This window comes from Apodemus sylvaticus, chromosome 20 (genome assembly GCF_947179515.1).
Source record: "Apodemus sylvaticus chromosome 20, mApoSyl1.1, whole genome shotgun sequence".
NCBI classification, from domain to species: Eukaryota; Metazoa; Chordata; class Mammalia; order Rodentia; family Muridae; genus Apodemus; species Apodemus sylvaticus.
The window spans coordinates 44,355,154-44,381,691 of record NC_067491.1 but is presented as its reverse complement, the minus strand read 5'-3'; the positions used below and the strand labels follow the sequence as shown (position 1 = coordinate 44,381,691).

The window sequence follows — 26,538 nt, the reverse complement described above, 5'->3', positions numbered from 1 at the left end:
TCTTAAAGTGGTGTGGTCTGCTATAACTGTGCTGTGCTTTCACCAGTAGCTTCTCCTGGGGTCTCTTCAGACCACGTGGTGCCTCTCAGTTCCTCTCCTGCCTCATTTCACACCTTCAAAACTTAGCATCACCTGGGTAACTTGTACACGACCAAGTCCAGCTGCCCGCATGAGGTACAACCCTTGGCCACCTCTGGAACACAGCTTCTGTTTCCTGACTCCCAGGAAACACTTCCCAGATGGCCTCAACGCAGCTGGTCTCTTCTAAATCACAGCCAGTTCTTCAGCCCCCCATTGACCAGATTCTTTACGCAAAAGGCCCAGTCTTTGCTTCCTTCTGCAACTTCACAAGCCAGGTTTCCATTGTCAGTCACATTCTGATCTTCAGTCCAAGCTTCTACATAACAAACAGCTCACTGAGCTCTCAACACTCAATGGCTTTTCTAGCTCAAAGTTCCAAGGTCCTTCCACAGTCCTCCCTAAAACAACATGCTCAGGTCTGTCACAGAGACACCCCACTCCTGATCCCAACTTATATTAACTATTTACTATTGTTACTATTGCTATGATGAAACACTATGACAAAAAGCAAGCTGGTGAGGAGGAGAGGGTCTATTTGGTACATACTTCCACATTGTAGTCGGTCACTGAAGGAAGCCAGGGAAGGAACTCAAAAGGACAGAAACCTGGAGGCAGGAACTGATGCAGAGGCTATGGAAGGATGCTGCTTACTGACTTGCTTGTCATAGCTTACTCAGTCTGCTTTCTTATAGAACCCAGGACCACCAGCCCAGGGATGGCACCACCCACAATGGGCTGGGTGCTTGCCCACCAGTCACTAATTAAGAAAATGCCTTATGAATGGATCTTACAGATGCATTTTCCCAGTTGAGGTTCCCTCCTTTCAGATGACTCAAGTTGACATAAAGTGGCCAGCCCACTAAGTGACATCTTTGCATGCTCTTCTATTATCAACAGCTTAGTGATACATTTGTTACAACTGATAGACAGACTCACATTGACACTGTAAATACTCTTGGCTGCAGGACATTCCCTCTATCTGGACAAACTGGCAATGGACTGTGTCTACCATTACCATATAGGATAGTTTCTCTACTCTGCAGTTCTCTGGTTTACAGAGCTATTTTAGATTTACAAAAATGGTCCATAAATTCCACTGCTCATATCCACTCCCCCTAAAGCTACTGAATTTACAGCTTCTCCTTTTGTGAATCTCCTGTGTTGGCACAATACATTTGTCACAATTAGGACCAGTATACATGTTCAGTATTAACTAAAGTTTGTGGTATATATTAGAACTCATCCTTCCTGTTAACAGAGTTCTAGGGCTCTATAAATATGCAACAATGTATCTACCGTTTCTTCTGGGTTGCTCCCATGTTTTGGAAAGTATACAGATGCTGTAAAAATATAAACATTCCTCAACAAATACAACATTTCTTCCCCTGGATGCAAACTCTGAATAATGTCCCTCTTTCTTCTCAATGTGTTTAGTGAAGAGTCAGTAGGAACTGGCTTTGAACCCTGATAATATGTTATTGAGCAAAATTGCCATGTCTGCTTTTTCTTTTTAGATTTTCTTTAATAAAAGCCCATCTGACAGGCTTTGGTACTAAGCCATAGTTTTGCTTCTTCATAGTAACCAGGCTGCTCATTTCCTGTGTTCTGACAGCTTTGCAGACATTCCCACTTAAGATTAGAAAATACAAAAACATATACTACTGACACGGGGAGAGTTAGAAAAGATATCTCTTTAATCTTAACATAGTCACTTTGTGCCGCCTTCTGTGTCAGTGGTTTAGCTAAACCCATGTTCTGAAACACAGGCTTCATTTCCGATCAGTCCCTGGAGGGAAATAATTAGTTCTGGGGTGCTAAATATGATGCCCTTTCTGCAGGGCTCCCCATAAAAGAGAGCATTCTTTCCATCTTCCTCACATGACACTGGATAAATACCAGTGGGGGTGGGGCTCGTGCTACCCCTCATCCCTTGACAGCAGGGATGGTGTGAAGAGCCCTTCTCTGTGGCACCTGCCTTGTTATGATGGTTAGATACAATGATACCTGCAAAGTGCCGGCCTCCATCGCATCTCAAACACCCTGGCTTCTTCCTCCAAATAGTTGAGAAAATTCATGGGAAGATTTCCTTTAGAATCCTTTTATTTTAACCCAGCCCTGAGACTGGTACCCCTTTCATTGTACTGGGTCTCTATGTCCATAGTATATAAGAGTATTCAAAGGTTTAGGAATCCCAGACTTTCATTTCTACCTTGTGAAGTCCATTTCTAAAATGGAGAAAACAAATGAAAGAGGAAGTTCTTTATAAAATGACGTACGTAACTCTACAGTTGTATATTTGGTTCAGTTGTCCCTAAGTCGAGTGGAACGTTGCTTTTTCAAAATGTCTATGGGACTGCATTTTATAAAGGTCTAATTATAGTACTTTGGCCATTCTGTGATTTTGGGATTGCTGTAACTCCCACATTGAAGGTGCTTAATAAGCTAGGATGTAGTTCTGTAGTTCCAGTGTGAAGTACTAGTTAATTTTGCCTCTCTGGTCTTATCCATACCACCACCCCTGTATTTTGCCTGGAGGTTAATCATCACTAATATACAGAACCCCATCACTTCCCTAATTAGATTAAATATGCCATTAGAAAACACAGGCCATTATAGTCAATGTAAGACCTTTTGCAAACTTACTTTCTCCAATCTCATTGCTGGCGATTAGCATTATTCACAGGTGCTTGTCATCTTGGAAATTGCTCTTAAAAGGGAGAAAATGGGAACCTGGGCTAGGGTATAGGCTCAGTTGGTTAAAGTACTTGTTTTGCAAGCATGGGAGCTTTAACCCAGGCAGATTCCCCAGTACCCACGGAAAATGCCAACCCAAGCAGCACAAGCCCATAAGGCCAGCTCTGCAGAGGCAGAGACTGGTCCCCAGAACTCATCTTGCTGGCCTGCCTGTCTAGCAGAATCAATGGGTTACAGGTTCAGTGAAAGACCCTGTCTCAAAAAAAAAAAAAAATGAGGTGGAGAGGATTTGAGGAAGACACCTAACGTTAACCTATGGCCTCAACATGCACACATGCTGTATACACACACACACACAAGAGAGAGAGACAGAGACAGAAAGTCACAGACACACAAAAACACACACAGACAGGCACAGACAGAGAAAGACAGAGGCAGAGACAGACACACAGAGAGACACACGGACAAACACACAGAGAAAGACAGAAACACACAGATAGACATAGACACAGAGACACACACAGACAGACGAGTTAGAGGCATTTGAGGTATAGAAGAGAGACAGAGAGGCAGAGGGGAGCAAGAAGGAATCGGTGCCTGATTTTTAATGAGGCGAAGAGAGAAGAAACAAGTCAGGAATAGTCAGGCTCTCTGAGAGTGTTAAGATTTGGAGCCTTTGTACTTTCACCATTGGCCTCATTAGGCCTGTTCTCCTTAATTTGTATAATTTTTAAACTTTCAAGCTGGAAGCACCTCTAACGTGTGACTTTTTGAATATGTAGATTTCTGGATAATAGTCGGTGCTTTGGTCTGCACTCAACCACTGTCTTCGATCTTTCGTGTGCTTTCAAAGAAGCAACACCAGGAGGAAGCTGAAAGGGCTTTTTTTTTTTTCCTTTTTTTTTTTTTTTAAGTTAGAATATGTCCTTCCTGAAAAGGAACCAAAACCAAAGCCATGATTCAAAAAATTCAAAGCCACCCTGAGCTATGGAGCAGGTTCGTCAGTCTTTGCAGAACTCCTTCTGAGAGAAAACGCCATCTGCAGTGTTTGCAGGAAGACCAGTTAGGAGCCGGGCAGGGGCAACCATATAGAAGATGAAGTTCTGTTGCTGAAAGTTCAGCTGAGGTTCGCATTTTGTACCATCACCTTTGGGTGGAATCAGGTCCCCATCTTTTTCTGAGGCCCCTGGGCTTTTTATTGGAAAGACCGAGCCTACCACATCACTGACAGCTACCAATGAGCCACTTCCCAGCCCACTGAGAGGTGGCAGAGCTTTATTTATTTATCTATTTATTTATTGCCTTAATCTCCACTTGTCTTAAAGCCTCTTCCTGAATATGTTTATTTATGTGAACATCATTGACCACACAAGGCAGCCCTTGGGAGGAGCAAAACTTCAAAGCCACCTTGAGCTAGGTAGCAAGTTCAAGGCCCTGTCTCAAATAAATAATAGGTTCTCTTTGACCCAAATGCATTGTTATGTTTAATGTTCATTGTTTAACCATTTCACCACTGTCAGAATATCAGCGTAGCAGCCTGGTGTGCTGGGGAAGGGCACCTTCTAAGATCTTCTGAAAATACTGGCACTGGCTGAAATCTACCCGAGTTTACTACATGCTAAACACAGACTTACCTGGCGTAACCCTCATAACTATACAAAGAGGATGCTGCATTAACCATTTTAGAACTGAAGTAACTGAGGAGAGAGAGTATCTGGCCACATACCTCGGGAGAAGTGGAAGTAAGCCAGGGGTCCAAGCTTATCCCCCTGTGCCATTTTTAGGAAGTGTTTTGGGTTTTCCATTTGGTTGTTGTTGAAACCTGATCTTACTGTGATGTTTAAGCTGGGCTCCAAGTCACAGATCTCCTACGTCAGCCTCCTGTTAGCAGAGACTACAGGCAGGCGCCACTGCACCCGGCTGGCTTCCTGTGCTCTGGTGTTCTGTACTGGGAAGGCTTGCATAAAAAGGAACACTTCAGTGGATCAGAAAATCCAGATGGACACACACACACACACACACACAAATATACCATACATACACACTCACACAAGTACACTAACATGCACACATGTATACACACACGTACACACATGCAAAAATGCACTCTTGCACATGGAAGTACACACACATATACACACTGCTGAAGTTGTATTTACAAGTAATAGATTTCAAGACTCAATTCAGGACTATGGTGACAGACAGCTGGTTTAGCCCATCAGTGAGAGATCCTATCTAAAAAGAGAAGAAAGAATTAAATGTCAAGCAATAGAGTAAGATAACTATCATGTGCACATGTATACACACATATACCCTATGCATAAAAATAACTGAAAAAAAACCTAAACCAAGGTAGATAGCATCTGAAGAAAGATAGCAAGTTTACCCTCTGACACACCTGTATAAGACTCAATAAATTGGCTTAAGCTAAAAAATATCACAAATGTTTAAACCTTATTTTTTTTAATTGCAAAGCAACATGTCATTGCAAAGAATTGCAAAAAGAATCTTCGTTATCTGCTTCCAAAACAGAAAACAGAAGGAAGAAATGAAAACAACTAATTTTACCACCTAGAAGTGGTAAGCATCTTCCTGTTGGCACCTTGTTCATGTGTGATCCTTCAGAGTAATTACCTAGGCCCCCCCTGGGCATTACTGCTTCGCTAGAAATGTTCTGTACCTGTTGTTTTATGGTCTATTTTAAACCACAGTTATATTTGGGAATTCTTTTTAAGTATGTCAGTAACTCTTCAACCTCAGTATTTCTAGTGGTTGATTACAACATTCCAATCCATAGTTAAAACCATCTTTCAGCCATTTCCCTTGGTTATTGTGTCCAGTGCCAATTTATATATATATTTAATTATATAAAAATATATATTTAATTATATAAAAATATATATTTAAATATATACATATATATTTAATTACTATATATATATATATATATATATATATATATATATATATAGCCAGGTTCTTTGCAAGTGCTGATTATGTCCCTAGAAAAAGCCACTAAATGGCAAAGGACACACCCATTTCAATACTGTTGCCAAGCTGCCTTATAAAATCTCACTCACAAGCCGTGAGGAACCGTGACCACTGGTGTCTCTCAGCCTCAGGTGCCTGCTGTCTTGGACACGCCCCTCCCGCTGACCCGGGACCTCGTGAGAAGCCAAGCCTCTTCAGCCTAGTCTTACAACATCTATTCTGCCTGTAACTCTAGTATCTCTTTACGGCTTTTATTTCATGTGAAGAATGTTTTCAGCTCTTACAGCCCTCTGGAAACCATGAGAGGATTAAATAATCCTTGCTAATTGCTCTCAAGACCAAGAGCTGTAGCTAAACACTAATGGCGGATTTTTTTTTTTTTTTTGAAATCACTTGTCAAATATACTTTGATAAACTAGCTCCTCCGAATGAACACAGGCTGCCGTACGGCTGGGTTTACTCGCACAGCGTCAGAGAGCAGCGCTGACAGTAGCACTCAATCAAACTGATCGACTGCGTCTTTAGAGCAGTCGAGCTTCAAGTGTGGGCCCCAGACCTGCATCGTCAGCATCATCTGGATATTTGTTAGAATTGCAAATGCGTGGGGCCCCGGACTACTCTGTGGAGCCTCTGGGAGTGGGTCCCCTAATCATTTACGGGATTTTTCGTGATCCCGTCACAGAATTCGGATACACTCTGTAGGTGGAGAGTCACTGCCTTGGTCCCCTGGGCATTCCGCTGAGGATGCTGGGTAGGTCAGCTCTTCTGGGTAGATGCCTTATGTAGATGCCTGGAGATTGGCCAGGCCTAGGACAGAGTTAGAGGGCATCACTTTGGGCCATGCTAGATTTGGGCAGGACTTTACTTTTGAGCTCTACAACCGTTCACAGTACAAGCAAGGAGATGTGTTTGGAACGGCTCCTGCTCACGCTGTTCATGTCACGGAGTCTTGGTTAGTGCCGCTGTTCCCTCAGCCTTTGGGGAGGAGTTCTTGAGGCCACAAAAGCGGCCACATTTCTCAGCAAAATGAGGCATTCATTAGTGACACTTGAAAGCCTAAACTATTTTTTAAAGAAATACAGAGGGGGAAACTCCCGGCTGCCACCAGGAATCGTCCTAACCTCCTAAGTTCCTTCCTACCTTTCCTGGTACCTGTGCCCGGACTCGGGGTGAAGGGGTAGAAAGGCAAACTTAGCCCTTCTCCTTGAGCTGTAAAATCACCCCTCTTGATTTTACAGGTTGCCTCTTGATAACCTCACATCACATCTTCTCTGGCTTGGGGTACCACGGCTCTCAGGAAGGTTCTCTACAACCCCACCTCTGTGCTATCGTCAGCCTTTGGCTTCAACAGTCAAGAGAGTACTCTATGAAATGACTAGATCATCTACTACATCATAAAAGAATGGCAACTCCATTGACCCTCAGGGTCAAACATGAGGCTGTCTTGTAGTGGTTATAGAGGAAGGAGTCAAGGCAGCTGTGGGTGGTCCTCTAGACTCTTCCAGGGAGAAACAGACCCCATGAAATTCCAAGGATTGACACAAGGTGGAGAAACAAATGTGTCAGCATGGGAGGCCAGAGAAGTCTTTCCTCAGAAAGCAATCTTGGCACTAAGTTTTACAGGGCAAGAGTTATTTTTGAATAAGTATTCCAAGGTCTGCTTTCCATACCTTACTGTCCCCACAACCTAGCTAGTTTTGCTACATAAACCCCAATTCTGCCTCCTATAGTTTTCAACCATTTGAAAGTCACTGAAGGCCTTAAAATAGTACTGTTAGATCTTATTTACATATAGCTGGGAAACTGAATATCATCATTAGGCTTTGTAACTAATTACAGCAATTAGATGGAGAAATAGTTATGATCCAGGACTGAAAGTCTAATTAGAAAGTATTCTCGGAGCCAGGCAGTGGTGGCACACGCCTGTAATCCCAGCACTCTGGGAGGCAGAGGCAGGTGGATTTCTGAGTTCGAGGCCATCCTGGTCTACAGAATGAGTTCCAGGACAGCCAGAGCTATACAGAGAAACCCTGTCTCAAAAAAACCAAATCCAAACAAACCAAAAGAAAGTATTCTCGGGATAGTCATGGAAATCTCTTCCCCAGCCTGTGCTTCAGATATGCCATGAACAACCAGGGTATTATAAGGACGAAGGCTGAGGCCTGGGAACATGGCTCAGTGAGTAAAGGGGCTTGCTGCCCAGACTTGAGGGACTGAGTCTGGATCTCTAACATCCACATAAAGGCCAGGCACATATAAGCCCAGGACCAGAGAGGCAGACACAGACAGAGTGTGCAAGCTCGCTGTCAGTCAATTGAGCCAAAACTGTGAGCTCTAGGCTCTGGGAGAGACCTGTCTCCAAATAATAAAGAACAACAGCAGAGTAAGACACCTAATGTTTGGCCTCTACCCATGTCAAATGGTGAGTGCACCTGCACATCACACACACATATACACATAACACACAAACACATACACATATACCATATATGCACACATATACATAAGTAATACACACATATACACACAAAATGTACATACCACATACATTCATGAATACATACATATACACATATGCACAAACACACACTCAAACATACCATATATACACATACACACAGATATGCACACTTATATATAAATACATGCAGACAGACATACACACAAAATATACACACATACATATATCACATGCATACATTCATGCATACATACATATACACATGCACATATACACACATACCATATATGTACATACTACACATATACACACATGCCATATGCACACATATACACAAACACACACAAACATATACACACAAAAACATACACACAAATATTGCATGCATGCATGCATATACAAACATATGCACATACATGCACACATATACACAAGCACATACACACGGAAGGAAGGGAGGGAGGGAGGGAGGAAGGAAGGAAGACTTACTGAGGCCGTCTTATTCTTTTTCCCTCCTTCTGCACTGCTGAGGCACAAATGATTAAACACAAGCCTCACTCTCACCTAGCCTGATGTCACACAACTGAATGTCTCCACCCCACCCCATAAGCCTCTCTGCACCCATTCACGCCCAGGAAAAACACACTCTGAGCTCTGAGCTCAGTGGGTCCATGCACCCAGAAGGAATGTGCCTGACCGGTTAAGTCTGAATTAAAAAGTGAGAGGCTGCTTCTAATCCCAAGGCTCAGAAAGCTGAGGGAGGATTAGGAGCTCAGGGCTAGCCTGAGCTACACAGATGAGAGAGAGAAAGATCTGGGGGCGGGGCAGCTAGTAGGCTGTCTCCATGGGCACGTGTTTGGTATCCACCAATGGAAATATTTGCAGTAAGTACTGCACCTGTGCTGATCCCTGGGGCCCCCTGGGTTCATTAGCTGGCCAGGTAGGCTGCACTAATCATCTGCTCCAGGTCAGGGAGAGCGCCTGTCTGAATGGACCTCTCAGAATGACAGCCATGAGGTTGCTCTCTGGCCTCTGTACATGTGCAGGCACACACAGGAACACATATGCACATAGGAACACGCTTCCACACAAACAGGAAAGGGAAAAGATCATTATTTCTTTTTCTTGATAAATCTTAAATTCCCCCTTTTAAAAAAAAATCTGACAGCGTTCAATTACTTCTTAGGATCAGTGTTCCAGAAATGAAATTATGACTCAGCTCTGCTAGGTCGATCAGGACCATCTAAACTAAGAACTAACTACAGATTTCAGAAAAGTAGCATCTCTATTCAGCCAAATACTGTTTCTCTTGCGATAATAAAAGACGGATAATCTTAGCTTAGGAAAACATAAAGAAAATATGGCTACATTCTACCGCAACACTCTCACAGGATGAAAGATACAGTACAGTTTATTTGGAGCCTTCCTCCACAAGTGAGGAGGGCCTCATCCAAGCTCCTTCTGTCAGGCCAGCACCAACCAGAGGAAAGGGAATCTGGCGGCCAGGAGACCTCAGGTATTCCACAAAGACCCTGGAACAGGACAAAGCAACTAAAAACCAAAGTTCGCTTTGAGCTCTTCGCGGGGCAATTTTCTTTATACAAATTAATAAGCCTTGCATCTTCCACAAGACCGTAGGAGCATAGTGTTGACAGACAGACGGACACCCAGCAAAGCAGCCAGTTAGGTCCTAAAACCCAGGTCTTCTGAGCTCAGCCTTTATAACTTGAGTAGTGAGTGGTTAGGGTCAGTGTCCTCAGACCAGTCAAGGCTGCTTTCAACTACCCATGACAAGGCAGAAGCTCTGTATTCCAAGGGAACAGGAATTGTGAGACCATGTGTCTTTTCTCTGTGGCAAGGGGCTTGGCTGGGCATCTGATGGGAATCTCTAAATGCTCATAGAAAGCACCACTGCTGCCCTCAGGTCTTCTGCCACCTTCTCCTCAAACTGCCACTAATATAATTGGTAACAGATCTTGCTTGTTACAGAGCCTGGGATTTTACCCCATAAACCCAGTAAAAGCAGCAGAGATTTCATGAAACAAAGGGAATGCTTGTTGGTTTGCCTGCCTCTCCAAAGACTGAATAGACTTGCCTTCTTTTTACAAGTGTTCATCTTTCATTCAAAGTTATGTATAAATCGACTTCTTGGAAAGCTCCCGTCGAAATACACCATCAGAAACTCCCCTATCAAGAGGCACAATTGTTGGCCCTTCTAGAAAATGCAATTGTCTTGTTGGCGGAACACAGTGTTGAAGATCTTCCATGGTCCCCTTGAGCTCCAGGGCTGGAGCTCAACAAGGTCAGCATGTTCTTGTCAAGAGACTCAGCAGGGAGAGGACAGTCTGGGCTCTAGATTGGAATGTACAGCCACTTCCAACATTGACGCCACAGAGACGTGTGCCCAGCCTGGACACTGACGCCCCAGAGCTGACTTTGCCAAGGGAACAGGAATTGTGAGACCCTTTGTCTTTTCTCTGCTGTGTGGGGCTTGGATGGGCATCTGATGGGAATCTCTAAATGCTGTTAGAAACCACCATTTTGGCCCTCAGGTCTTCTGCCCACTGCTCACCTTCTCCTCAAATTGCCACTAACACAACTGATAACAGATCTTGCTTGTTATTGGGCCTGGGGTTTTTAACTGATAAACCCAATTAAAGCAGTAGTTCTCTGCCACTTGCTGTGTACTGCTTCTGAGGTCCTCTTCCTTTTTAGGAAATCAAATACTGCTTCTGCTTCCTATTTAGTGTGATTCTTGGCTTTTGTGACATCATCTGTGGGACATTTTCCAACTCCATTTTAAGTTTCTTAGATCTTAAGAATTCATCTTCTGCTTGTCACAGTATTCCATGCTTTTAGTTCCAGCCCTCAAGAGGCAGAGGCAGGCAGATCTCTGAGTTCGAGGCCAGCCTGGTCTACAGAGAGAGTTCCAAGACAGCCAGGGCTACACAGAGAAACCTGGTCAAAATAAAATTATCTTTTGCCTGGCATAGTGTTGCATACCTTTAGTCCCAGCACCTGGGAGCTGAGGCAGGTAACAGGCTAGCCAGGGGTACACTTAGCACTCAGAAGGCTGAGGCAGGAGGATAAACTAATTCAAAGCTAGCCTGGACTGTACAGTAAAACCCTGTCCTAAAAATGGTAGGGGTTGGGATTCATCTTCCCCTGAGGGTATGGTGAACCCTAAAGACACCCCACCTGTGTCTATCCCTGTAGTCATACTTCCAATCTGAGTTCCATCTCTTGTTTCTTCCTGATCCGCATGCTGACGTGTAAAGGTATCTCTGTGTGTGTTTGCAAAAGCATGCTCCCCTCTGGCATTGCTTTCTCTGCTAATGGCCGCTTCATCTGCGGCCTCACACTCATTCGTTCACTATGACTCTTCGCCGTTGGTTGTGGGGCTCCTCCCCGTTATCCACGCTTCTCCTTTAATCCATATAGAGTCTGTCCTTTGGACTGTACAGCAAGCAGCCTCTTACATCCTTCGCTTACCCTCCATCTTTGTTATGCCTTTGTTACATCACCCCCTACTTAACGGCATCTGATGGGTCTGATCTTAACGGGGAAGTTCCACCTTCCAAATCTACTATATGACCCTCCTCCTTTCCTAACAGTTACCTAAACTACCATAAAGTTCTCATTTACAGGTATATGTGTCTTTGTTCTTAGAATAGCCCTGTCTTCCTTTGGCCACTCAGATGACTGTCCCTCCAGAGCCAGCACAGTGTCCCCTGGTAGGTAATCAGGCTTGATGAAAGAATGACTTTATCAATTAATATCTGCCTTACCCTTTCATTAAAGGTGAACCTTTCCATGTTTGCTATTCCAGAAGTATTCTGTTCCCATCACCATGGCAGCATGTGCCAGCCTTGGCGCTGTACCTTATGCCCAACTCCAAATGCTTGCTGCGTGAGCAGAGATGTGCTCCTGTGCTGCCCTGCCCTTCCTCCCAGGAGGCCATCTTGCTCAGCCCTGTTTCCCACTTAGATCCTCCTCCTCCTCTTCCTTAGCAGGGCACTCACTTAGGTGGCCAATTTTGAGCAGTGACATTCGCTCACCATTCACATTCCTGCAATGGACTCTGAGCTTTCACATCGAGGAGCGGAGTGGACTGCCCAAAATAACCACCCAGCTGTTGAACAAATAACAAATGGGTTTTGTTTCTTTAATACTAAATAAAATAGTGGTATTTTCATGTTACTGTAGCTATAGAATGTTTCAGATTACAAATAGGTCTGGCCAGGAAAAAATGCTCATGGCAAGAAATGAGGGAGGTGATTGGCTGAAATCAATCATTTGCAGAGTTCTTCCCACTCAATGCAGTCAACAGAACGGTCGCCCGTGCTGTCCCGGTCTCCTCTATTCATGGATTCAGCTACTGCTTTGCTTTCAAACCAGCAAACAGTGTGCACTCTCTCCTAGCCTTGTCTTTCCTTGGTCTTGCACATTTTCCAGAAGTGGTTAGGGAAAAACATTCAAAACGTGGAAGCATATTAGGTTCCATTTTTTCTAGAGTGACTTGTTTTCTGGCAGTTGTGAAAGAAAATTGGCAAGTCTAGGTCATTCTGAAACTAGTTTTAAAAAAAATCACTTCAAGAGAGTCTCGCTTTATTGCCTGGGAACAATACAGTTCAAATAATATCCTTAGTAAATTCCTTCATCTCTGAAACAGATATGGCGGCTCTCACAAAAGATGCTGTATCAGGACAATGTAAACAGACTTCTCATGGGGATCAAAAAAAGACCTCTTTTGGAGCTAAGAAAAAAAAAAGAAAAGACCTCTTCCAGCACAGAGGTTTGGGGGGAGAAGATCAAACAAGAGATGTGATATAGTCATGGCCACCAAGTCCGGTGGGTTTCAGTCACCTGCTAAAAGCCTTTTTTAATTCTAGTCACATTTCAGAAATTTCTAAGTGGAATAGTGATTGTCATACATAAATTTTGAAAGCCTATCCTTTCCCTGAGTATCCCGAGTAAGAGGGTCGGTCATCTGTCTAAGACTCAAAGTGGACCTTCCTAGCACATCAATCCTACGGCTCTGCAGCTCTGTAATGACACAGCTCTGAGATGACACAGAAAGAGAAAGAAAACCTTGCAGCCGTTTCCGAAGTGATGGTCTCATGGTATCCGCTTCCGTCTGTGAAACCTGCTCTCTTTCTGTGGCTCCCTTTACTGTTTTAATAACTTAAGCTGTCAGTGAACTGTTGAAATGGTTGCTTTTTTTTTTCCCTCACACCCTCTCATGTGTTTTCTCTCCTATCCTGTCCTTACCTGGTTTGTGTGGAAAATCCATCAGGCTAACTGTCAGGTAAGTCCGTCTCCGCATCTAACGTGACGATTAAGGGTATATGCATGGAGGAATATGGAGTAAGCATGATTGTTGGTGACAAGTGACAAGTGACGGGGGCCAGGCAGGAAAGGCATAGGCTACATTACACTGAACCCTTTTGCAGCTGCATAAACGGCAGAAGCTGCGGACCCGGAGTTGAAGCCAGTGGGAATGTCCGTCATGATAGCTTAGTCCTGCAGGAGTACGGCCGAGCTGTAGGATGAGTTGCTCACCTCTCCTGTCTAGCATTTTTTGCTGTGACTCTGAACAGGGGCTGCTCCTGGAAGTCTTAGCAGGGACAGAGCAGAATGAAATCCTGTGTGGTCCTGCGCGGTGCCACTATAAATATTGTATCTGCTCCTGGGATTTGGCCAGGATCAAGGAAAAATTTTGCAGGAATGTATGTATTTTAAATCCCTGTTCCGAGTCTATGTCTGAATATTCCCTATGCCTTGAAGAATGAAAGTGTTGAAGAGGAAGGCACAGCAACACCATATATTTTGTCACTGTTAAAATGCACCATTGGCGTCGCTGGTGTGAAATGATGTAGCTTAAGTCTTCTCAAGGAAATGGACAGAGTTCACTGACCTCCTGCTGATGCCAAGGGAAAGAGCTGCCCTTGTACCATTAGAAGTAGTAGGGTCAACAGATACTTTATACGCCCAAGGCATGGCTAATGACAAGAGAGACAGCCATTTAGATCTGATCGTGTTTGGGGTGTGTGTGTGTGTGTGTGTGTGTGTGTGTGTGTGTGTGTGTGTGTTAGCATCAGTTCATTTTTATCTTTCAAGAGGGATAAAAAAAAAACCCGATGTGCTTCAGTTGCCACGCAACAACACAGTGTTCTAACAGCATTCTAAATTTAATTCCAGAAGTCTACAGAGCAAATGAAGAAAGTCCCCACTATCATCCTTTCCGTCTCATATAAAGGAGTCAAATTTATCGATGCGGCAAATAAGGTAGGCGCCCAACCTCTCTTTGGTCCAAGTTGCAGACATAGTCCTGAGTATGGGAATATAAAATCCTGGCATGCCCCGTATTATCACTCTCCCCACCACCTTCATGCTTCCTGCTCATGCCTATGGCTGCAAATACACACACATGTATACACTTACACACAGAAAAAGGCATTTGGGGTCCTGATCTAGGGTTGTGTTTTGTGCTTACATTTCACAGTGTCCTCTCTAGTAGACAGGGGTCACTCAACGGTCACGTCCCTTTGAAGCTAAAGGATACTGCAACAACAACAGCAACAAATCACTTATTAAAGACACAGGGTCATTCCTTTAGCAGAAAAATGAGAATAGATGAAGGGTGAGGAGGGTTGTGTTGTTCTTTAAAATAAATACATATTTAGCCTTTGGAAACTACGCTTGATCTTAGCTAAAAAAAAAAAAAAAAAAAAAAATTAAAATAAATAAATAAATAAATAAGCCAGGAAGCGGTTGTCCCCTCTTTCGGTAAAGGTCGTGAATACCTGGTGCAAGTAAGAAGCACACCCTGACATTTTGTACTCTATAACTGCCTTTCATTCCCAGCTAGAATGAAGAGAGTTGTCACTGTTTGTTTTCTTAATGGAGTCAATCAGAAAAGCAGCTGAGGACATGCTGATGCTGTGTCCTTGTGTTCACAGTGAGGACGCTTGGCAGCTCTGAGGTCAACTGTGGCCAAGTGGGTTATGTTTGACTTAAGATCATCTGAGCCAAGACCACAGAATCCTGGTGGTAACCTAGAGAGCTGGGTGTGGCCACTCTCACGGTCGGTCGTAAAAGCTGACTGGCTTCTCAAAAAACCTAAGGGTCTGTTGGAGTGTTGACACTCCTGTCAACTGATAAAGGGAAGGATGAGGTGACGACCATTTTTCTAAGTAGTGTTAGTCTTTTGCATCGGTCACCGGGGTCTTGCCCCCCCAGAAGCACTCCATTTTGAAGAAATGGAATGGAGAGTCATAAAGCCAGTCAGCTTTAGCTGTGGTGATATGAAGCCAAAGCAACCAGATAGCAACATCAGGGAAAAGTCCCATGGACGATGACCCTTTTATGTCTGTAACCGTAAGCATCTGAATCAACCCTGTAGAAATTTTCCTGATTACTTTTCTATAAAATGTCGCACTGGCCGTTGCATAAGCCCAAGTGCTCCCAAATATGGTATTAAAAAAACTTCCCAGTGTGGGGGAAGATTCTAGAACTGAGGTAAAGCCTGTGACACAGCATCATCATGATGGCTGACAGTAATCAAAGGAATATTAAGTGCATTATCTTTAATGGTGGCTCAGCTGCAGTATGTCATTGGCTGTTATTATGTCAGATTACAGTTGCAGAGACTCAAATCAGAACAAGCCTTGATTGGCTTTTCTAGTTCTTGGAGAATTTATTTCCTGGTACTTAAAATTGCCCTAAATCAGAGTTGTTTAAAGGGTTCTTCAGCTGGAATGTTCAGTTGAAGGTATCATTGCGACTTAGTCTATCCAGTGTGAAAGGGGGATATCTTCATTAGGGTTTCCATTGCTGTGAACAGACACCATGACCAAGGCAACTCTTATAAGGACATTTAATTGGAGCTGGCTTACAGGTCAGAGGTTCAGTCCAATATCATGAAGGCAGGAGAATGGCAGCATCCTGGCAGATGTGGGGCTGAAGGAGCTGAAAGATCTACATCTTGGTCCAAAGGTAGACAGGAGAAGACTGGCTCCCATGTGCTTAGGAGGAGGGTCTCAAAGCCTACGCCCACAGTGACACACTTCCTCCAACAAGGTCACACCGCCTAATAGTGCTACTCCCTGGGCCAAGCATATTCAAACCACCACAGAAGGCTTTGGCACTTGAACCCGCTCCCCTTCCTCAACACACATACACCTCTCACCCTAAACTCTGAAGCAACTGCCTCCTCCTATTGAATCTAAAAAACTTGAAGAGCATTGTTGAGTTTGACACTCTCTGAGCTGAGTTGGATTCTGACCATTTATGAACAGGAGCCGTTTGCTCTTAGAAGTTGCTATAGCCTAAAGGGTCATGTCTGTCATTCAGTGGTGTCATAACCCACCTGTATCTGTGTTTATTGCATCCTCTCTGACCAGACCCCCACCATCAGAACAGTGAAGGATGCTTAGCTATGTCTGCTGCCATTTGCAGACAGACACATAGAGGGCTGTAGACTCGACATTTCTTGACTGTACCTCATGAGAGACTTCTGACTCAGTCGCCAGTGACTGTGTAGACCCCTGCCAACCTCTTTGAAAGCATCTGCACAGAAAAATATGTGCAAAGAGAGTATCCTGAGTATCACAATTTTGCATTGTGACCTGTGACCCAATTTCAGGTTCAGGAAAAAATCTGGTGTCAGGTTCACAGTATGTCTGGTGGCAGTGGTATCAAGGTGTCTATAGCTATCATAACACGTACCTGGCCCTCAAAAGAGCTGAAGGACTTTTATTTCAACTGACTGTGTAACTGTTCCTCCCCAACATGACACTGCTGAAAGAGCTGTGTGAGAAGTTGAAGTAGAAATTGGTCAAGGAGACAGAAAAAATAAAAAATAAATAAAAACAAGACTAAGGCTCTACCGAGAGCTAAGGAGGCAGGAAGAATGTGCAGGAAGGGAGAAGAGGTGAACTCACTTGCTGCTTTCTAGATCCCTTGGATTGTCCCCCACGGGGAGGTATGGTCCTGGTAGGCCACTTTGCTCTGAAGTTGAAGGACTTGTAGATAAGAGTGTATGTGAAGACGTCGTCATTTCAGGTGCTAGTGGCCATGGAGCCTGTGCTAAGACATACACACCTTAGTATGCTTCCGGTGTAATTGATTCTTCACCATGTGTTCCTCTGCCTTCTACTGGTAGGATAGAAAGATTGTCCAATCCACACAGAGTCCCTAAGGTCCCTGTCCTTTGACCAATGTCTGCCCACAGACACGGCCTGTTTATCATGAATTTTTCTGCTACCTAACTTAATACTTTTTCTATTACTCCACAGTTACCTTCTACCAATTGATTTAAAGAACAATGGGTAATTAATTATATGTTAATTACCCTTCCTTTCCTATTAGCCCCTATTAGGGAATGCAAAAAAATTTACCCTTTAATAAAGCTTTTTTTTTTCCTGTCAATAAAAAAAATAGCTCTGAGTTCATGGGGAAGGGCCAGATGCCTAGTTATAAACACATAGATGTATTGCCTAGCAACTTAGGAAACTAATCACTAAGCCTGACTTAAGAAAGAAGAAGCAAAGGTGATCTTGCATTTGAAATGAAGCTTGGAATAGATTTAGTCCTAAAATGTTTTAGAGAAATTACATCTGCTCTCATAGCTCGGCAGCCCAGAGTCACCCCCTGCAGGGATCTGGCCACAAGGACTCCAGCTATTTGTTTATGGGTCTTCCAAGAGGTGACCCCGATTCTATCATCCAGGAATGACATAGGTCTGAATCCCATTTACCTTCCTCATCCTTCCCTGTGATTGCACTAGAAAGAATATCAGAGTGGAGTCTCTTTTTCACTTTAGTTTGTGATTTTTTTTTCCTTTGAACGCCAATTTCGAACATGGCAAGAAGTGCTCGTTGTTTTTCATAGCACGCACTTCTCATAAGCAGCTGGGATCCCGGGAGACCACAGTTGGTGTGCAGCGTGGACTTCAGCATAGGACACCTGTTCATGGGCAGCTCCCGTTCTCTCAGAGCACTGCCTGCATCCTGGTCCTTCTCTAGGGGAAACATTTTGGTCCCTTGATGCAAAAAGAGTCTAGCCTGAGAAAGTGGTCAGAAGAAGCTCTCTGTTGCAGGGCGAAGATGAAGGCTGTGATGAGGGGCAGATACCTAGGCTACATCCCTTTGGAATCTCCCACCTTTCTTTGAATTGTTATATTAAGTGGCTGGACCAATTTAGCTCCATACCCACCAGGCCAGACACATCTACCTATTTTTCTACATGATGAGAGGTGGCGGTCAGGCAGAAGTTGAAAGGCAAAAAGTTAACAAACGCTACCTAAAGGATAGTAGATGAGGCCCTCCCCAGCCTTTGGCAAGCTCTGCCCTCCTTAGGACAAACATTCTTAGACATGAAAGCTAACAACATACAAAGAGTCTGATCTTACATGGAGCTATAGACAGTACCGCATGATGACATCACTCATGATGACATCACCTTTTAATTTATTGAGTAGCCAGAAATTGGTGCATGACTGAAGGGAGAAGAATACTCTCTTCTTTGAGTCTTCTCCAAAGACTGAGTTGACTATCCGGTCTCCAGACTATCTGGTCTCCAGACTATCCGGTCTCCATACAGTCATAAAGCAGCTTGCAGAGAGTCCTTAGATCCATTCCATGAAGAGAGAGAGAATTAGCCTCCCCATCCTCCGAGATAGACAATAGTGAGGGAGGCAGTATCTCTGCTCAGACATCCCAGTCTTCACCATGGTCTACCAAGGATATTATCACAAAGGTCTTGAATATATTTCTGCCTGAGCATAAATTATCTTAATAACATTGATTTCCTCCTAGCTGAGATATTTTCAGCAGTGAAGTAAGATGATGTTTGTTTGATACAAGCATCACAAATACCTCAAAGGGGTGTTAAAGCCAACCCTGAGCCTGGGACGGGCTTCAGTGATACAACACTAGCTAAGAAAGTGAGCACACACTGGGTTCCATTCTCCATGCTAGACCTGGCCTCTTTGGGACAAGAAGGAAAAGACCTCCAGAAAAATCCTAGGAGGGTTCAGAGGACAGAGGAGGACAGAGCACTGGAGAGTCAACTTCCCTGTTTTATAGGTTTTGCACAGAACCACACCACTGTGGAGATGTACTGTCAAGAACCAGGAGATTGAGTGCAGCCAACCTCATAGGGTGCTTGCAGCATTTCCCTTTACACTGACAAAGGTCTTCCAGGATGCAAACAGCAGTTTAAAGCTAGACCCGGTACTAGAGACCAGGTTGAGGCCTCTAGGCAGGTGTGTTAGCTCCTTGACACTGTGTTCTGACAAGTAAAACAAGATAGAAGCAAGATGGAGAAAGGGTTTATCTTGGCTCAGGTTCAGATTGCTGTCAACCATTGCAGGAATGTCACAGAGACAGTCCTTTGAGGCAACTGGTCACATTGCATACACAGTAAGGAAGCTGAGAGCAACGTACGTTACACCCAACTCCATCTCTCCCTTTAAGTCAGTCTAGGAATGGGTCTATGGATTGGTGCTGCCCACAGTGGATAAGCCTTTCCACTTCAGTGCACAGTAATCAAGATACCCCTCCCCCATCAGCATACCCAGAAACACTTATCCCAAGTGAGCCTAGATTCTGTCAAGTTGACAACACTAACCATCACATCCAGTGAAGCCACTCAGCTCAGACTTCTGGAGTCTAACAACCACAGTCTAGTGATGGCATCCCTGGACCCTGTAACACAGCGCCTTCCAAGGCTACAGAGACCATAAGATTCCTTCTAAAGACTCACGGGTTCCTAATTTAGTGTTCCATTTAAAGAAATGCTACCTGAATGTAGGAAGAGGACCAGGACTTAGTATATTGAAGCTACCTAGCAGTAGAATGTTACTTGTTTATGGTTTCCAATTTCAATTTGAGTTATTTTTGACAGAGCAGCTGCGCACGGTGTCGGCATGCAAGGCCACAGTGAAGAATGTCTTAATTTAATTGTCTTTTTGGTGTTAATTCTGTAATTGCTTTCCAACCACAGAGCTTGGTAGAGGGAGGGACGTGAAGTACTCACCAAGGGTGCTGGCAGGGAAGGACATTTTGTAAGTGTCTTTTAAGCATTGATAAGTAGATGTGGAACATTGTATTGCCAATGGGTTCTTTAAGATACTCAATTAAAAAGTAATTAGGGTAACTGAAGCATTGTGGGGGTTATATCTATGACAACTGCAAAAGACATGTGAGAAATTATACGATTTTTAAAAAGAGTGTATTATTACAGGGCTTTTTAAATACATCTGTGTATCAAAAGAGATTTCCAGCAGCTTCTGCAGCAAAGATGATGCTCTCTGGTTAAGCTGCAGCACAGCAGCACTAACCTGTTTCCTCCCACCAGTCATTTGCAGAGGCTAGGAGGGAGAAGACAAGAGAAATGCAATTCTATCAAAACAGGAGGGAAGACCAAAAGCATTACAGTGAGCTCAAAAGCCTGTCAGCTCTCCAGAGAACCGCAGACCTCAGCCCCGGTTTCACACCTTCCCTGTGGGAGGCACACACCTGTAAGACAGAGGCAGTAACTAACACACACACACACACACACACACACACACATACCATTATTCTGTTGTGGGTCTGGTGAGGATAGCGATATCCTATCCATTGGTCCTTGCATCCAGCAAGGCACCTGAAGAACCTTAAGGAGAGAGGATAGCACTGGGGCTTCTCTTCCTACCTTGTTCCGAGTCCACCCTTGCTGTGGGAAGCACTTCTTTCATACAAGCAAAGGTGCCGGGTTCCATCCCAGCACCCAAGAACAAAGAGCAGGAGGAGACTAGACAGTCTCCTTCAGTCACAGCTCTCCACACACACACACACACACACACACACACACACACACACGTGACAGACGATCGCTCCCAGACAGGATTAGCAGCAGGCAACACTGCATGTACATCTACAGCTGGACATGGGAAATGAAAGTGGGAAAATGCTTAGTAATTACTGTCACCCAAACTGTTTCCATGCACAGCTCCTGGCATGTTCAGGATATGACTATTTTAGGTTGTTGCTGTTGTTGTTGTTGTTGTTGTTGATGATGATGATGATGATGATTAAATGAAAATATTCCTTCCAGACCTGATGTACATTTACCCATGGACAGCTCACTGAATCACTTTGAATATTGCCAGACTAGAACCTTCTAGAGAAAAGAAAAGCAACTGGTTCCCAGATTTCCTGTCCTGATTCTAAAATGTGCTGATTCTTAACGGAAAGCAATGATCAATTGTGCCATTTCTTCTAGAACATAATCGCCGAACATGAAATTCGTAATATCTCCTGTGCTGCCCAGGACCCAGAAGACCTCTCAACTTTTGCTTATATCACAAAAGATTTGAAGTCCAACCACCACTACTGTCACGTGTTTACTGCCTTTGATGTGGTGAGTTCCCATCCTTTTTGGATAGATGGATGGATGGATGGATGGATGGATGGATGGATGGATGGATGGATAGATAGATAGATAGATAGATAGATAGAAAGATAGATAGATAGATAGATAGATAGATCAGTTTGCCGTGACGAAACAGTGCAGTCTACGTAGTTTAACCAACAGGAATTTACTCCCCATGTTTTGGAAGCCACAAATCTAAGACCAACATGACAGTAGGCCTGGTTTCTTCTGAGTCCGTTCTCCCTCCAACATGTTAACAGTCAGCTTCTCATCAGGTCGCCTCTGTGGTCTCCTTGTGCACAGAGACACCTGTGTCCAGATTCTCTCCTCTTTCGAGGACACCAGTCAGCCTGGACTAGAGCCCACACTAATAATCTGTTTTAACTCAATCTTCTGCAAAGCTCTACCTTCGAATTTCATTGTACCCTGAGGTACTAGAGTAGATCTCCAAATGGGATTTCCAAGGACATCATAATCCAACCCATAAAGGCGTAAAGAAGTCTTTTTGGCAGGTTTAGCTTACTTGAGTTTCCCACATAGTCAGTCTCCCCTTCAAGTTGGAACTCTATACTTTCCTGATTTCTCAGCCATTGATACTTAACTCTCAGCTTCCCCCTTTTCAATCTGAGAAATCCCTTCTCTCTTCCAGTGCCAAGAATACAGTAAGATCTTCCAGCCTCTGGTCCCTTCATTATCTATTTCAATATGTTTCTCTTGTGGCCATTTCTAAGAATTAGGCGTGATAAATACGTTTACCTCTGTGATATTCAGCTTTCTTTATTGATGAGTAGTTAGACACTATACTAAGTTTGACCTGCATGTTCACTTCAGAGTAAGTCTTAAAACAACTTCCTTGAAACGTGACACCATGCATAGATGTACTTGTCAGCAAAGCCTGAAAACTGTGTTATTACAGCCTCAAAAAACAAAAAACAAAATTAAATTAAAACAAAGACTTAACAATACATGTCCCCTGAAGATGGGCCTACCCTCAAGGTGACAGAGGTTGCCCGACTTTAGCTCTGAGATAGAATCCTGGCTGTTCTGCAGTTTAGGCAGATAGAAGAGACATGACTATGAGCCCCAAATAATTTACAATCAGAAGAATTTGAAATGCCATTTATTTAATTTTTCTTCCCTGCTCACTGGATTTTTTTTTTAATTAACAGATTTGGAGACCTAAACAAAAATCAGTGTAACACATTTTGGGAAATCCAGGATGGTTCAGTGTGGGGGCACAAGAATATTGTAAGGCATTTCTTCCAGCTCTAGCAAACTCCACAGACCAAGTCCAGCCATGTTGCAGATTTGCGCCAGGCTACAGACTGTCAGCCAGGCTTACATTTAATAACCTTTATATCTTGCTCTGTGTCACTCGGTCCTGTAGGTCTTGATGATTGAAAATTGGAAAGGATGCATGTGGGCTTTTAAAATGCCCATTCTAGTTCAGGAGAGGTGAGGCGAGTAATACAAAACTGGTGTGTGGTAGGGACTGCAGAGCAAACCTCTCTAAGGCTGCCTTGAACATCTCTAAATTCAATTGTTTGCACAGACTTAAAGTGCTGATCAAAGTCATTCCATTTGGGATTTGCGGGACATGCAATATTGCATTGTTGATGCCAAGAAGGTATGTGTCGCCTGCCTTTCTTGGGGAAACTCAGTTTTTTTCTTTTAAAAAAGTCAGATTTCATTCTTTCTGCAAGGAGGTTGGTTTTCATGACACACCTTCCTGGATAGGTTGTATGCCCAGCTGCCTCCCTGTTCCCCAATCTTAGACTTTTTGGAGTTGCAACTTCCTGGTGAATAAAATAGAGACCAGGGTTTATGTCCCATGGTTTTTCATCAGGATTGAAATAAAAAAGCGTGTGTAGAACCCCTCACAAATAAGGGAGTTAGGCATTGGCTGCTCCCCTCCCCCACCTCCTCCCTGATGACTGACATCAGCCTGCAGCTTGTCACTTTTCTGCTAAATGGTGAGATCAGCTTTCCTCATACAGTACTTCCCCTCTGCCACTGGAAAAATAGACACAAATAAAAACTGAAGTAGAAATCACTAGAGCATCCTAGCTCGCCAGACCTCAGGGCCTCCACTGATTTTATCTCCTCATGTTACTGTCCTAGTCTTCTCCAGACTTTCCCCCAAGAGATGCATCACTTTCAAAAAAGAATTGCATTCTTAAGATTCTATAGGACTTCCTTCCACAAGACTACCAAAGGCTAAAGTAAAACCAGCACCTGTGGACACTTGACCCTGTGGTGCCACCACAATGTGGCACAAAGCAAGACACGTGGGGATAGGAGAATCATCCCTGTTTAGTTTTATGATCAATGTGTCTTGATACATTTGGAGGAGGTGTGGCCCAACTGCTACAGCATTTTTTTCTTTCATCCAGATGTTCGACTTAACATAGACACTCAGAAGCTGGGCGTTCTTGCATCTGCTCCAAAGGATTTTCGTTTTATGAAAATCTAGTTTTTTAATCCCCTCTAAGTGAACACAGTTTGGTCTAACTTCAAAAATAGTAACAAAGGCTATCCACCTTCACCTGGGCCCTTGAGCAATTCTGAGACACAACAGCTTTGCTTGCAGAGAAGAAAAGGTTTCTTTGTATCTTTATGTAGGGCAATTCCATATTTCAATCCAGATCTTAAGGCTTTACAATTCATTTGAGGCAGTCCCCTGAGTTACCCCAGATGACAAAAGAAAGTAACAAATTCTCTGTAACACTGCCAGTGCATATTTAACCTTCTAGGAGGTCTAAATGACTGGTTCGTTTTCCAGTTTAAGGTTAAGGCTCTTTGACCTTGTAGACCTTTTACATAGTGTTATAATATACCATCTGGTTTTATCTGCCTTCAAGAAAACCTCAGTGATATGTAGGAATTGGAACATTTCCCACAGAAATCCTGTGGCCTAAGAGGAGAGCACACAGCCTTCCTATAAAAACTGAATTGTACCCAGTTTGCGTGCTAGGGGACACTGTGGCACATTGGATGCCTGCAGGTTGGTAGGGAAGGAGTGGGGTGTGCTGTTTCCCAGGCTCACCCAGTCCTGGAGGCCACTTCTGAAGAGTGTTTCACTGCAGTGGCATGTGTGGGTTGGAGAGTGTTACATGGGGTGATCGCCCTGTCTCTTTCTGTTATTCACATAGACACTAAATTTACCCTTCAATATTTTCACTTTCCAGGGACATGGAGGTGAAAATAAAAAGAATAGAGGAAAACCAATACGGGTTATAGATCAATTGCTTTTGACATTGCTCTGATTAAAAGAAACCAGCCTAGGGAATGAAGGGCTCACCTCCGCTCACCGTGTGTTGTGGTAGGGGAAAGATGGCATCACAAGATGATGGTCTCATGGCATCTGCCATCAGGAATCACAGAGTGGTGGGTGCTGGTCTAAGCTGGTGTCCTCCTCCTCCTCCTCCCTTTTATGTTGTCTGAAAGCCTTCCTATACCACATTCAGGGCGAGTGTTCCCTCCTCACTTACAGCTATCCAGAAGCACCCTCATAGACTCAACCCCATGATGTGTCTCCTTATGTGGTTCTAAATTCAGTCGCATTGACAGCAAAGATTTATCACCACAGACTATTGTTTTAAGTTCGTTTGCTCCCATGGGCCAGCAGACCCAAGCCCACCCTGTGTTTTAGAGTCTGTGTCCAGAGAATGGTGGAATCTGATTTCTGTTCATCTCACTGACTGGCTAGACCTGGAACCAGTCTCAATCTCTGCAGATTGGGTTTCCCAGGCTCCAGCTGAGCGGTGACATCATAGGAGGAGGAGCAGCGGCAGGGTTATGTTCGGAACAGAGGGTGTGTTTGAGAACAAGGAGTTTGAGACTTACAAATATATTTAGTTTATCTCCTTATCTCATAACCTCCCTGAGTGATGGGGAACTCTACGATTGTGGTCATGAACCTCCCAAGCATATCTTCCTGAGAGCAGGCAACACATACAACCAAGAGAATTTGGAAACTCATCCTCTCTGGTTCACTCAGCAGTGAGTTGCTATGGGTAGATTAGATTAGAAATATGTTGACATGTTCATTCCCTATGGAAGCATCAAATATGCTTTAAAAATCCTAGAAGGACTTCATTCGGTCATTTTAAATGTTAAAATACTTCCTTTTTGCCAGACTAAGCGCTGAACTTGGATCCCTGTGCATGCTTAAGTAGGCACTCTACCACTGAGCTATATACTCAGCCCTTTAAATAAAAAAGGGGCATTAAAAACTTCATATTTTCTGCTAGGCCAACAGGTTCTCAGCCTTTCTCAGGGATCAAATATCCTATATCCTGCATGTCAGATATTTACATTATGACTTATAGCCATAGCAAAAACTTTATAGTTATGAAGTAGCCATGAAAATAATTTTATGGTTGGGGGCCACCACAACAAGAAGAACTGTATTAAGAGTCAAAGCATGAGAAAGGTTGAGGACCACTGAGCTAGACCCTTGCTAATTCTTAATTTCTCTATAAAGAATGCGTTTGCATGCTCTGGCATATTTATTTGTGCTTATTCTTCACCCATACTTGTAATTCTGCAGTTCTGTGCTCTTCTGTGTTCCAACTGTGGTAGGGCTGAGATTGGCTTGGGAATACATAGGGAGTGTTGAAGCCCCGGAGCTGGAAATCAGCACACGTGGGAGACAGAACTCCCTCTTCCCTGAGATTTTGTGGCTGAATGTGAACCCTGACAGGATCTAAACTAAAAGGAACATAAATTACAATATTTAGAAAACACAGTGGTGACAATACCACTCCGCCATTAGTACATGCAAGGGGAGCTAGCACACTGCAGTCAGCCAGACTGTGACCGGGGAATCGGTGCACCAGAAGTGTGTAGAAAAGAAGGTTGTGTTGTGAAACCAAACACTGGGGATTCCC

At 43.7% G+C, this 26,538-nt stretch overlaps 1 protein-coding gene across 18 annotated transcripts in view; it reads left to right on the top strand.

The window, feature by feature from the left end:
• Anks1b (ankyrin repeat and sterile alpha motif domain containing 1B) overlaps positions 1-26,538 on the top strand; it is a 1,102,934-nt gene that overhangs the window by 1,058,545 nt on the left and 17,851 nt on the right. For all 18 annotated transcript variants that reach the window (XM_052165654.1, XM_052165651.1, XM_052165653.1 and 15 more), the window contains 3 exons: positions 13,524-13,535; positions 14,429-14,515; positions 21,497-21,634. In XM_052165654.1, coding sequence (XP_052021614.1) covers positions 13,524-13,535; positions 14,429-14,515; positions 21,497-21,634 — 237 coding nt within the window. The remainder of the gene's footprint in view (positions 1-13,523; positions 13,536-14,428; positions 14,516-21,496; positions 21,635-26,538) is intronic.